Source organism: Anabrus simplex, chromosome X (genome assembly GCF_040414725.1).
Source record: "Anabrus simplex isolate iqAnaSimp1 chromosome X, ASM4041472v1, whole genome shotgun sequence".
Classification (NCBI taxonomy): domain Eukaryota; kingdom Metazoa; phylum Arthropoda; class Insecta; order Orthoptera; family Tettigoniidae; genus Anabrus; species Anabrus simplex.
In genome coordinates this window covers 204,547,864-204,561,632 of record NC_090279.1, presented here as the reverse complement: position 1 = coordinate 204,561,632, position 13,769 = coordinate 204,547,864, and the positions used below count along the sequence as shown (strand labels likewise).

Here is a 13,769-nt window from a genome sequence, read left to right as displayed (position 1 = left end):
TGTTTCTACTGAAACCAGAGATGGGGGGAAAAGAAAAATAATGTGTATTGTCAAGGAATAGTCATACAGTGCACTCAACAGAAACAACATAGAAAACATTTTGTGGGTGTTGTCGTTATTTTCAGCACAATCGCATACAAATTTAGGTTACGTAACTACAGATGCTTCGACAGAACTTCATCACAGAACATATGCGATATGATAAAACATGGAATAATGTTCACTGAACATGTCAAATATCCCCCCAACTTTTTTCTAAAAACCTGCCAGAACGATGTCACGAAAGAATTTCAAAGGTTCAACATGTAACGTGAATAGACGGCAGTACTTCTGTGGGCCACGAACAGCACTGCCGTAAATAGACGACAGTACTGCTCATTGGGTTAATATTGCTACAGACACTAGTTATACCGTGTTATCAGGGTCCTTTAAACTAAAATTACTGATATATTCTACTATCCACTAATTTTACACTTAACCACATCTTCACTTGCATTTTAAGTTTTCCACTCGACACAGCTTTTTCTTACAATTATTATACACACCAACACATACTCGAACACTGGTGCTTTGAACTTAAGTTCTCCACTCACCTTCTCACAACGTAGTGCTGTTCTGGAACAGTTCGCAGCCAGCAACAGACTCGCTCCCAATGAATGACTCATTATGGAGGTGTAGGATGGAGAAAAGTCCCGTATAAGAAACACCACAGAGCGAACCGGAATCACTGTGGCTGTCAGCAGGTTAGTGTCCTCGCGCTAGTCATCTGGGGGACCTGACATGGGACAGGAAGGAGGAAATTCCACATAAGAGGGTGAAACAATTATTAAGAGATTGTTATAAATTTAATACCATAGTAGCCAAAACTCGTCAAAACATGGCCAGTGGAGTAAATATTTAGTGAAGGATTTCCACATATTCTTTGCACAATTACTTTTTGGCACTATTGTAACACATGCCATGGCTGAAAACTGGCTGAGGTAAATTGAAACCTGCAGGTTGCAGTGTTTCCCCTTGAGTTTTATTGATTATGATACAAAATGCCAAACGAATTGTCATTCGGTTCAGCTGTCTCAAACTCGTAACAAAAGCAGCGGAGTGTTTTAAATATATAGAAGATGATATAGGGAGAGTTACAAAGATGCAGTAACATTGTGCTGAATAGCTTTTTCTCGACTAAGCAACTCTGCAACACAGCACAGGCTGGAACAGCTGACCAGGAAGATGTCCGACTGCACATGCGGCTTGCCGTCTTCCACCTCCCCTCTTGCATTGGATGCTTCAGCGCTTCCACAATTCAGGTGGCCTTGAAGTACTGGCAAGTGCTTTGGCCAATCAGAATGCTACATTTTTCTTTAATAATAAGACACTCCACAAATCTACAGGCTAGGCGCTTTCATCAGAATTCTTTACAGTGCCGATCGGTTCAGCCATTCTCTCAAACTCACTGTAACAAATCATCCTAGGGCCGAATTCATAGACAGCACTTATACATAAGTGCCCCTTATAAGCCAGGTTTCATTTCATATTACCTACTTAAGTGTCCCACTTATTGCTATAAGTGGACCTTCCACACACACTTAAGTGACTCACTTACTGTATGTTGCAGCAAGATGGAGGATAATGATTTTGCTGAATATGTTGCATTTCATTCACAAAATGTTTTCATGCACACAGTAGAGAGGGAAAATCCTGTCGAAATATAATGTAACCAACAGTTTAAAAAAGGTTTCGTTTTAGTAAAGTGAGAGTTATGAATATTCTTGTTCCTTTGTGTGAGAGAGTGAACATAACCTCTAGAGGACTCACAATCTCACCATTGATGGTGATATTGTTTTGAGATTTTATGTTACCTCTTAATTCCAGATTATTATTATTATTATTATTATCACAATCGTCATTACCGGTATTTCGCTTAGTTAATTGGAAACGTGTTACAAGTTGATAAGTTATCAAGACTGTAGGCCTGTGAAATAGTAAAGAACTATACGGTATTGAGTTATAAGAAAATTTAACGTGTTGCACTACCACCATTTATGTTAAGGTTGATTTGTACTACTTGTATATCAGGTTAGTCAACCAATCGTTTGCTGGATTATATCGGAAGTTTCTGAAATTATGGCATTGCACATCAAAACATACTATTTGCAGACATGATACTGTATAGGCTTTTGGGCTTATGCCGTGTCAAGAAAATAAGGTGAAATTCTTAACGTTTCGCAGAAAATTGTGCTCTGCGTCCTCAGAAGAACTCTCGACAGACCACGAGAAAGGCTTCTTAAACAATGACACTTTGAAATTTGGACGTTATAACAGAAGTGGAAATGGTACTTTCATTCGCCACCAGATGGCCCCCAGAACGTGGCACAACGCTGATGTTCGAAGCGGAAGCTGACCGAACCGTCACAATCCGACTAAGCAGTTCACATAACATGTTTGCATAACATATGACATAGACAAGTGTATGATACAGACACAAGCCTGGAATGAAACATCTGGCGACGAGGAACTTACGAATTTGGAAAACACAGGGTCGAAATAACAATAGTGAAGGAGGCAGGGAAGGGAACTACCTATGTAAATTCTTAATGGCTGGCAATCAGGTATTACTTAATTGATAGCTGGTGTCCCTGGTGAAATTCTTAGGATTTCTACGTATTTCCACAGCTTCCCGTATAATCCTGGACCTGTAGTGTCTAGTGTGGGTAAGAGATCGAGCATCTTGGAACATGACATCATGACCCGACGATAGAGCGTGCTCAGCTATTGCCGATTTGTCTGGTTGAGACGAATATTACGTTCATGTTCTTTGATACGGGTACCAATGGACCGGCAGTTAAAATTGAAATAATTGATAAAGAGATTCAACCTGTTCAATACAAAAGAATAAGAAATGTAGTGAATTACATTCCCATTTAATAATTGGTAGAAATGGTACCGGTTTCGACCCTAGTCCAGGTCATCATCAGCCGATTAAGACGAAAAACAATGCATAGGATCAGTAGAAAAGGCGATATAAAAATGAAATGGGGGTAGACACTGTAAAACTTAGAAGAAGTAAAATGCAAATCACTCAAAAGAAAACGGTGCGCAATCTGCTACCCCATTTCATTTTTATATCGCCTCTTCTACTGATCCTATGCATTGTTTTTAGTCTTAATCGGCTGATGATGACCTGGACTAGGGTGGAAACTGGTACCATTTCTACCAATTATTAAATGGGAATATAATTCACTACATTTCTTATTCTTTTGTATTGAATAGGTTGAATCTCTTTATCAATTATTTCAATTTTAACTGTAATATTCTTTAATACGGAACAATGAAATTTTTAACTTAATGGACCGGCATGTTTGGCCGATGTATACCTTACCGCACGTACAGGGAATTTCGTATACCCCAGGATGTAAAAGGGGAGACAATTTGTCCTTGGTTTTACTCAGACTAAGCAATTTTAGTGGCGGTGCCATATTGTATTTGCGGAGGACCTTGGCAATTCGATCTGTGGTGTTGTGAATGTAAGGCAAGTAGGCAGTTCCCTTCACTTCTTCCTTCAGTGAGCTTTGCTTGGTCGTTTCTCTGGGATGTAGGGCTCTGTGAATCTGCAAATCGCTGTAACCATTACTCCTGAACGCGACTTTGAGCGTGTCCATCTCTACCTGGATATGTGATGGCTCACAAATTCGTCTCGCCCTCTTGGCGAGTGTCGTGAGAATGCCTTGTTTTTGTGCTGGATGGTGGTGAGGATCTGCATGAAGATAGAGATTTGTGTGGGTAAGCTTACGATAGACGATATGTCCTAAGGAGCCGTCCGATTTCTTGCTTACTAGAACATCCAAGAAAGGAAAGGCCAAGAGGGCTTACCCACACGACACTAAGGTCCAGGATTATACGGAAAGCTGTGGAAATACGTAGAAATCCTAACAATTTCAACAGGGACACTGGCTATCAATTAAGTAATACCTTGTTGCCAGCCATTAAGAATTTATGTAGGTAGTTCCCTTCCCTGCCCCCTTCACTATTGTTATTTCATCTCGGTGTTTTCCAAATTCGTAAGTTCCTCGTCGCCATATGTTTCATTCCAGGCTTGTGTCTATATCATACACCTGTCTGTCATATGTTACGCAAACACGTTATTTGAACTGCTTAGTCTGATTGTGATGGTTCGGTCAGCTTTCACTTCGAACATCAGCGTTGTGCCACGTTCTGGGGGCCATCTGGTGATGAATGAACGTACCATTTCCACTTCTGTTATAACGTCCAAATTTCAAAGTGTCATTGTTTAAGAAGCCTTTCTCGTGGTCAGTCGAGATTTCTTCTGGGGACGCAGAACACAGTTTTCTGCGAAACGTTAAGAATTTCACCTTATTTTCTTGACACGGCATAAGCCCAAAAGCCTATACAGTATCATATCTATAAGTACGGGCCGTGAAAGCATTAATGGCAACCTACTATTTGCATTTTATTGGGGAAGTAATTAGGCCTATTACAACGTAAGGGCTACGGATATATTTGTCAAATCATTAAATGCGTTGTAAGGCTAGATATTCTACATATGGATTCATATTTGCATAGGTTCAGTACCTGGATAACTATAAACATATTATATTAAGAATAAAATTAGATTCGGGGCATTTTCGTAGTATGCATTGTCCACAAGTTTTACCCGCGTCCTTCATATTCTGATGAGAAACTATGTCGGTCTGCTTGTTCTATATTATGCGCATGTTCTTGCAGGTGCCGTCTCAGCTCGCTGTTTTGTCAACCATTCTGATAACCAAATACAGTATAGACTATCTTTTAACCTAAAAAATGTTGTGCGCGCTCGCGCGATGTTCTTCGATAAACAAAACACACTAGATCATCCCACTTCGGTAGCAAGAACTACACGATCCAGGAAGCATGGGCAAAACATACAGCATTGCCACATCGCCAGTGAATACTTGCTGTGCAATGAGTGTGCTCTGTCAGTGATGTCCATGAAATGTAAACTCATATAAGTGAATACTTATTATAAGTGATCCCTTATTACTTAAGGGTTCCACTTACGTATAAGTGCTCACTATGAATTCGGCCCTTAGTGTTTGAAATATATAGATTATGGGTCTACATCTCCAACAGATTGTGTGTTTAAACTGTTTTGTTAAAATATACAAATTTGAAAGCTTGCTCTGTTCTGAACTGACATCTTAAGTTGTGAATTCACTGCACCAGAAGTAGAAAAATCTATCGCACCTGCTGATGATGCAATGGCTGTCATAAATAGCGAGATTACATCGCTTTTAAAATTGTCCTGTTTTATTATGCTATTAAATTATCAGACCGACATTTAGAAAAGGGATTTGCTTTTTTAAATAATATCATTTTATTTAAATCATGGCTAACCCTTCTGCTCAGCTCCTTTTATTCTCTTGTAAGACTGTAGTACTTATGAAGTCATCTGTTTGTGGAGGATTTCACTTTTATTGAATCAGTTATTTTGATAGGTGTTTGACCCATTCATCTCATATTTAAAAGGCCACTGAGATTACTAGAAACCGGTTTTAAATCTTGTAGACCATGTGTTTAAAGCTCTGCACTGCACTATGGCACAGTTAACACTCCTGGGGTATGAAGAGGCACTTGTTACAGTATAATTGATGATGATGATGATGCTTGTTGTTTAAAGGGGCCTGGCATCTAAGGTTATTGGTCCACAGTATAATTGATCACTGGGCTTTCGAACTTGTGGTATTAGGATGCAGGTACTGAAATAAGCCTATATCGCATGTTCATTAGTGTCAAACCACCCAGCCATTTTATTTTTTTAATTATTGGTGCCTGACGAATGTTCCCTAGAGTAATCGTTTTTCGGGCAAGATAGCTGAAAAGAGAAAGTGTATATGATCTCTGACAGAGGTTCATTCAGATAACATATTCTGAAGCATTTGGAACAGTTAATGTTTTCGTTTTCCTTTCTGCTCATATTCAAATACCTTCATACTTTTTCACATTTTCGTTGTGACTGTGTTAGAGCAACCACAATCTTTCACTGTCAGCCTAACTTAAATTATCACATGCACTTTCTTCATTATCACTTAAGTCTGATACACTAAAGCACTTTCAAGAGACTCGTAATGTCACCATATTCCCCCCCCTGCCAGTCATAATGAACCGAAAAGCATGAGTCTAAGGAAATATTGCTACTAACTTTTAAGATTAATATTAACAAAACATAACGGCATAGGCAGTAACAAACACAAGCGCAGGACAGCCACATTGACAAACAGTGGAATATTGGTGATTGTGTTGCATAAGATTTTATATGTTCTTCTAACTGGTAATTAAGGTCAGTTTACAGGGTCGAAACTAGAACCTTATATCTAATAAAGATATTTGGTATTTAATCAAATGATATTGAATAGGTGGACATCCCTTCCTCCCACTGTTCATTGTCTGTACTGAACAAAATGAAGTTTTTTACATAGGACACCCACATTCCTGAGCTATTCATAAAGCCTTAAATATTGGAGGTACTTGCAGCGGTTCTCTAACTATAGTCTGTGCCATGTAAGCGCATACATTAAGGGTACAACCTCACTCTTTCTCCCCTGTTAATACTGAAGGTAGTGATTTATAGTTATTTTCTAACTGTCGGGTTTGATTCAGTGTCACTAACCATACAGTTTAGGGATCCTACTTGCTGATACAATGTCGTATACTTACTGTTAATCTTGCAGGTTGGCACTATGTAGTCATGATTTTTTTTTCGTGACTTGCAAGGTTGTATGTACCGATACGTACTGTTACTCCTGTAATGTGAAAATCACTAGTGTTTCATTTGCTGGAATAAGTAAGGCATATTTTCTTTTTCTGTAGGATTGTAAATCTGGGTAATACCTGGTAAGTAGAATTATTGTGGCATGTTGAAAACTAACTTAGTTGGTTATAACATTAAATTGAGTTAGGGTGAGTGTGTTAATTTCCTTAATTCCTCACTGAGTGATACTTATATTGAGTTTAGTTTGTTGATGGTTATGTATCATGATTTCAATATGTATCTAGTGGACAGCAGTGATGAGCCCAAAAAAGGAAAAAGAGAATAGGGTGGCGATATTTGCTGCTGCTGCTGCTTCTTTTTAAGTGTATAGCCGTACATGCCGAGTACTATACATGCTGAAATGCAACAGCCTGTGCACAGCGAATGAGACTCGCTATCCGTGTTGATGACCCTGGGCGTCTTCATCCTAGGTGAATGGGTTAAATATTGTAAGACCTTCAGGAAAAGTGAAAAAAATCTGTCGTAGGGCTAAGGAGATTGTATTTGAACAAAGGGCAAACCGCGATGAGGATCAACCCTTATTAATTAATTTTGCATTGATGTAGGGGGGTTTGGTCATATTTGACATTAGTACTGAATAGTCTGTCCAATGTGGGGCAGTTGCTTAAGAAGTAATTGTTATAATCTCCTGTTGCAGGAGAGCTCCTCGCAAAGTGCGTCCGAAACAACCTGTGGCTGCAGTACCTGACCCAAAGGCGTTGGTTGAGACAAATCTTCAAATGTCTTCAGGTCCTGTCATTTTCCGAGAAATGAAAGAAGAAATCATTTCCAATGCATCTCCTTCGCACGTTGCCAGTGACTCGATTGACTCTGGTCTACCCGACGTGGACGAGACCAACACAAACTTTGAGTACATGAATCCTGCTGCTGCGCGATATAGTGCGTGTTCAATCGATGTCAGCAGTACCCAGCCTCAACCTCAAATGTGTTCTGTGGCCCATGTGGAGTCTAGCAGGAGCACCGTTGATGAACCATACAACATCGCTGATGTCAACTTCCTGAAGAGCTTACTTCCAGACATGATAAAAATGTCCCCTCGGCAAAAGCACAAGTTTAAACTGGCCATATTGAATGCTGTGGACGGGTTACTTTACGATTGAAACTCCTGTTTGGACATTCATGGATTTTTTTTTCTTTCTTCATGTGAAACCAGTCTTCTGTGCAGGTTCAGGTTTTTAAGAGTTTTAAGCCTACATGTCTTGTTATTTTTGAGGGCAGTACAAGTCTTAAGCTGCTAGGTAGTTTTTATTTTATCCAGTATTCTGTTCGGACAGAAATGTTACTTTATATGTTTGAAACAGATTTTAAATTAAACTTATTTGATAGTGTTATTAGAGAAAAGCCACTTAGAGCCATATGTACAGACTTTGTGATCTTTTGAGTATTTCTCATAACTGCTGATAGCCAAGAATGTCCTGGCAGCAGTTGGATAGTGTATCCGTCACTTGTCGCCATTCAAGAATTTTTGGATAACTGTAATATTAATATATAAATTCGCTTGACTAGTGAGAATTCTGAACTAAATCAAATCGCATCCTCCTCTACATACCCTGTCAAATAAGATTTTGTAATGTTCTAACCAAGCAAACCTAGTGTTTCTAAAGGTGATGAACAATTTAAGAAATAGCGATTGAAATCAAATCTTTTTCCTTGAAGACAAGCAATAATAAGTGTAGTGACTGGGTAAGGAAGACAGTGCATGAGTAACCCAACAAATAAGAACAGGAATATCAGAATATTATTGGTTATGATCAAAGCAATTAAACAACACTTCTCTGTAATTTGAGTTACTCTTGATTGAACATTAACATTCTGAAAAGATCTTGCTACATTGTTAGTTTCTCAGTGTACTGGCTGTATACTGTCATTGATCTTCACCCAGTTCGTTTGTGTAAGTACAGTTGAACCTCGCTTATCTAAGGTAATGGAGGGTTAAAGGTACCTCGGATTTTGGTAACTTGGACTATACAAGCACTATAAGTAAAATTATAAAAAACTGACAAACCAATAACAAGTTATTGCAAGTTTTTACAGTATTCTATCTCAGCTGTATTAACATGAAAGAAGCAATTGGAGTTAATTTTGGAAGAAGTCCTTTTTTTTTTAAATCATCTTCTGGTTCAGGATATTTTACAGTTCTTGTGTGGCAGTGTCACTCCATCACTTAAGTACTGTGGTGGTGCCTCGGGCTGTTGTTCTACACAGCACAATACCGTCTCCTGTGCAAAACTTTCACTGCGAGACATTTTTGGCGCTCTGTCTTCCTCCTGACTTTCTTCAATCAGTTTGTTCAACATTTCCATGATTGCTGCTTCTATTATTCATTTTTTTGGTTTGAACAGTATTATTGGTTTTTTTGTACCTTAGTCCAGGTTGCAGATGTTTCAAATACATTTCAGTAATATTTATCCAGGTGAATGATGTACTCCGACTTGATCCAAGCTAACCTCTTATCAGTCTTCCCATGCAGCTAAAATCCACTACAAAGGTGGTCATTATGCTTCGCCTTATGTGGTCTTCTTTCCTGGCTGGGCACATCTTAAAACGTCTGGAACATAAGTGTCAGAACAGAGAGTTAAGCCAGGTTGTTACTTGTCATTGAACTGCCTAGTAGGTGATACTTCTGTAAGTTCAATCTGTTCATCTTCTCTGTAACTTCAGTTTAACTTCATCCTCGAAGTTGACTAGGCTACAGTGTCGTTATTATTAAAACAGATTAACAGTATTATGGGCAGCCACCATGAAAGTTACAGAAACCCTTGCAAGATACCTCTGTCCTGTACCAGATTAAAGGAGGGGAGGCTCAGTATTAGCAGGGGTGTCAAGCATGGTCTAGTGGTGAAGCAGAGTGGATTCTGGCAATAAGGAAGCAAAATTCTGCGACTAGAATTCGCTCATTTAGGCTCCTCAGGTTTAAGAGACTCCTGAATTTGCACAGGTTGGATTAGCAAGGTTCTTCATATATACTGCCATCTTCAGTGAAATTAGGATTTCAGTTTGAAACTTGATATCATTATTTGTTCTTTGAAGGAATCCAAATATCACTTCATCTACAAAAATTTGTATGGCTCTAGGTGACAACAGTTTTGTTCCGTTGCATGTCATCAATAGTGTGAAGGAATTCCAGCCAATCTTACAACGTGAATGTGATACATGCATATGAACGAATATCTGACAGTTGCACATGATAACTTTTTGTACTTTTCCTGCTGTCTTGTTCTGGAGATTAGTAATATGGAAATGTGCATGAAGTTTTAATCGTTGTGACGGAATACCTTAAGTACTCTTGACACGTTCTATTAAAAAGTAGGATTATTTTGAGAGCCGTCTCTGTTCTACAGTTGTTCTAATGTCTTATGGTAACAAACTGTTTGGAATATCTTGACTAACAGCTGAAATATTTTCTCTGATTGAAATCTGCAAATATAAGTTTGCAGAATGTTACTTTTAAGGTTCCATGTCTGATAAAATAAAATGTGTTCAAGAATTAGTGACTGTAACGGGATGTTTTAGTGTAGGAAAAACAATACCTGTTCATTGTAGTAGAGAAATTTGGAGAAAGTTTAGGGACTGCATCCTTCTCCTAGCAGAGATGCCAGCTACTATGAATTTCCCATAGCTGCTTCAGTATTCTCATGTGTACTATAGCAGTACAGCAGCAGTACCGATTATTACAAATTTGACAAAATCAGAAGTTTCTTTAAAAATTCTCCACTTCTCCCACGAACATGTAAAGAAAAAAAGTTTTGTACATTGGAGGCTTGCTGCAACAAAGTATATAATGAAAAAATTACATGACTGTAACATTTGCCATAAACATTTAAGAGCAAGCATAACATTTTTTGATACATGCACATTCCCAGCTTATGTGCCCAGTTTCTCTTCTGTTACCAGTGATTTATGCTCCGCATTGCTGTACTTCTAAATTGACAGTTCGCAAATCATGGTTGCCAGTGTTCTACTGTTGTGAGAACAGTTGATTCATACGGCCGTTGGCACACAGCTCTCGTAAAATGTAATGCTGCACTCAAAAAAGCTAATGAATCTCAAGTGAAAAAAATTCATAAAAACTTCAGAGATACTGTGTGCACTTACTGACAGTATCAAATACTTATTTGATCCTCAGCCTAGCGAAGAACGAAAGTTAAATGTTCTTATAACTTTGCTTTAAGAATAAAAACTTTTGTAAATATTGTAAAGGTGGAACTTCGAATGTTAATATCTTTAAACTGTTCCGAATACCATACACGCTGAGCAAGGTATCTAAACAATGTTGTGAATATACACAGTAAAATTGGCAACTAGGTTTTGAAATTGTGCTGATGAAGGGAATGTACTATGTTCCTGAAACATTTATGAATAAATAATTTTCAGTTGTAAAAATTGTGTTGACAAGGTGGAGCAAACGCATGCTATTTTAAATAGTGTTTAAAAGAACTGATGTAAATCTATGTGAATGGCAACTTGGGTTTGGCTGGGACATCCATGTTTCCGTGCACAACCACTGGATACAGCCAAAATTGGCCAAAACGTCTTGATTTAGAAGGTATAATATTCAGTTTAGTTATGAATTGCCTGCATTAATTATTATTATTGCTTCTGTTGGCTGATTCTGTTGTCAAGTGATGTCTTGTATTGCAAAACTGAATGTCTGGCTCCATGGTTAAATAGTTAGCGTGCTCAGCTTTGGTTCAAAAGGGTCCCGGGTTCGATTCCCGTTCAGGGATTCTAACTATCATTGGTAGGGCTCTATTCTCACAGACGCTCAGATTACCTGTAAGGCGACAACTCATAAGACTTGCACCAGGGCACCAGGCCTCTCCGGAGGCCATGTGCCATTGTTATTATTTAAGTGAATTGAAGAACTACATTAAAAATCAACAAGATGTCCGTAAAAGTAAAACTATGAAGAGCTTGAGTGACCATGCACAAGAAATAATCTGCAGCAAATCAATGTTATCTAAAGCAGTTGAACATTGAGGGTGCAGCGACTGTCCACGCCATGTGAAATTTAAAAAAACATAGTGTGTGGATTGAAGGGCAATGCAAGACATACTAGTCTTGTTTTATAACAAAAAGTTACAATAATATTGTTGTACAGGCTGAATGTTACGAAGAGTGATCAAAAAGTAAGGTTACAAAGCCTGCAATGAAACTTGCACATTTCATTTCATACAGCCAATTGATAGTGCATACATAGCTTATTTTTCGATATAGTCTCCACATCGGTTTAAGTACTTATTGGTTCGTGGAAGGAGTTTGAATATTCCCTTCTGTGTTTAACCACGTTGCAAAGTGTTTCCTCTCCTTTTTTGAAGCGAATCTCAGCCTCCTAGGTGCTCCTTCAAGTGAGGAAAGAGGTGAAAGTCGCTTGGAGTGAGGTCTGGGCTGTAGAGAGGGTGATCGATGATGTCCCAGCGAAACTGCTTCGACAGCGTGGTGGTCTCTTGGGCTGTATGAGGTCACGGAGTTGTCATGAAGGAAGATGACGTCTCGGTAAGAAATCCTGCCTGTTTGCTTCTGATTGCTGTGCGCAATCGTGTCAACGTCTCGCATTATTGGTCAGCGATCACAGTGTGCCCTCTTTCCAAAAACTCTATGACTGACACCCACGCTGTTCCAGAACACTGTGGCCGCCACCTTTCCGGTAGATGGAGTCACCGTAAAATTCGTCTTTGTAGAGGAGGTGTGTTTTCACTCCATTGACGACCACTTACTGCTGGGGGTGTAGTAGTGGATCTATGTTTCGTCACCCATGACAGTGTGGTAAAGAAAACTGTTCCCTTCCATGGAGAACCGTTGCAGACTTGCTCCCATGCACTTTGACAGATTTTGTGGAACCCATCAGGAACAAAATTTCCAGTACTGCGGAATATCGCGAACAATGTGACAAACTCTTCCGAACGACATTCCCAATTTTACAGTCGTATACAAAAAATTGACCCTCCTGTTGTCCTGAATGAGCTGTGTTCAAATATGTTGATGCCATGCTGGGTCGGCCACTGCGATCCTCATCGGTGACCTTTTCTCTTGATATAGATGTTGATTCCCATAGGGCATCTGAAATATTTATTCCGAATGAGTAAATTTATAATACCAATATAAACTATATGAACAATATCATCTGATGGCCAAGCAGGCATCAATTCTTGATAATGAGACAAAGTCCCTCATAGTGCATTGGCACTGCCGGTGGCTACAATTAACCTATGCAGTGGCCTCTACGGTATGCACTAGCCAGCGTCTTGGTAGGTGTGTTAGGTACCAACTGATGAGCCCAGCCTAGCACACGGGCGAAACGCTGACAACCAGGAATGAGTTAGCTGGAAAATTTATAATGTCCAATAACGGACCATTTATATTGACCTTTTCTCTACTGGCCACAAACTTTCGGCACCATTCTGCAACATACTGACGAGACATTACCGTCTCTCCATAAATCTCTGCCGGCTGCAGTGAATTTCAGCCGTGGTTGCATGTTTCTTCGCGAGACCAGTTTTCGAGACGAGTTGTCATTTGTGTTTACCTTCAACTAGCACTGTAGTTGGCAGGTGGCTGAAAATTTCCAGTATTAGAATAACCGCATACTACTAATTTCTCTATAACAGACGAAACTCCAGCTGTATCGGCCTTTTAAGCTTAGTTTTTGATCATCCCTCGTATTTCACTGGGTTTGTTGAACATACCTTCCCTGCAGTCCATACCATTACAACCACTTTCGAAGGTTGGCATCTCTGTAAGAGTAGCACAGGTCTAGAAATAATAAAAACAATTCCCATTATCTTGTGTATAAACCCAAGAGGGGTAGTATATTTTTTGAACACAGTTTTGCTGTGGCTGAGATTGGAGGCAAATAAATGGTAGTTCAGTATTTGTATTTTAATCTAAATTTATAACGTTCTGCTTCAGAGTTACTGTGTTTCATTAGAACATACTGTGTGACATACCT

At 39.1% G+C, this 13,769-nt stretch overlaps 1 protein-coding gene across 2 annotated transcripts in view; it reads left to right on the top strand.

Annotated features, from left to right (window-relative positions):
• Positions 1 to 13,208, top strand: part of LOC136885877 (uncharacterized) — a 56,228-nt gene extending 43,020 nt beyond the window's left edge. For both annotated transcript variants that reach the window (XM_067158560.2, XM_067158559.2), the window contains exon 3: positions 7,458 to 13,208. In XM_067158560.2, the coding sequence (XP_067014661.1) occupies positions 7,458 to 7,920 (463 nt within the window). In that variant the 3' untranslated portion in view covers positions 7,921 to 13,208. The remainder of the gene's footprint in view (positions 1 to 7,457) is intronic.
• Positions 13,209 to 13,769: the final 561 nt, after the last annotated feature.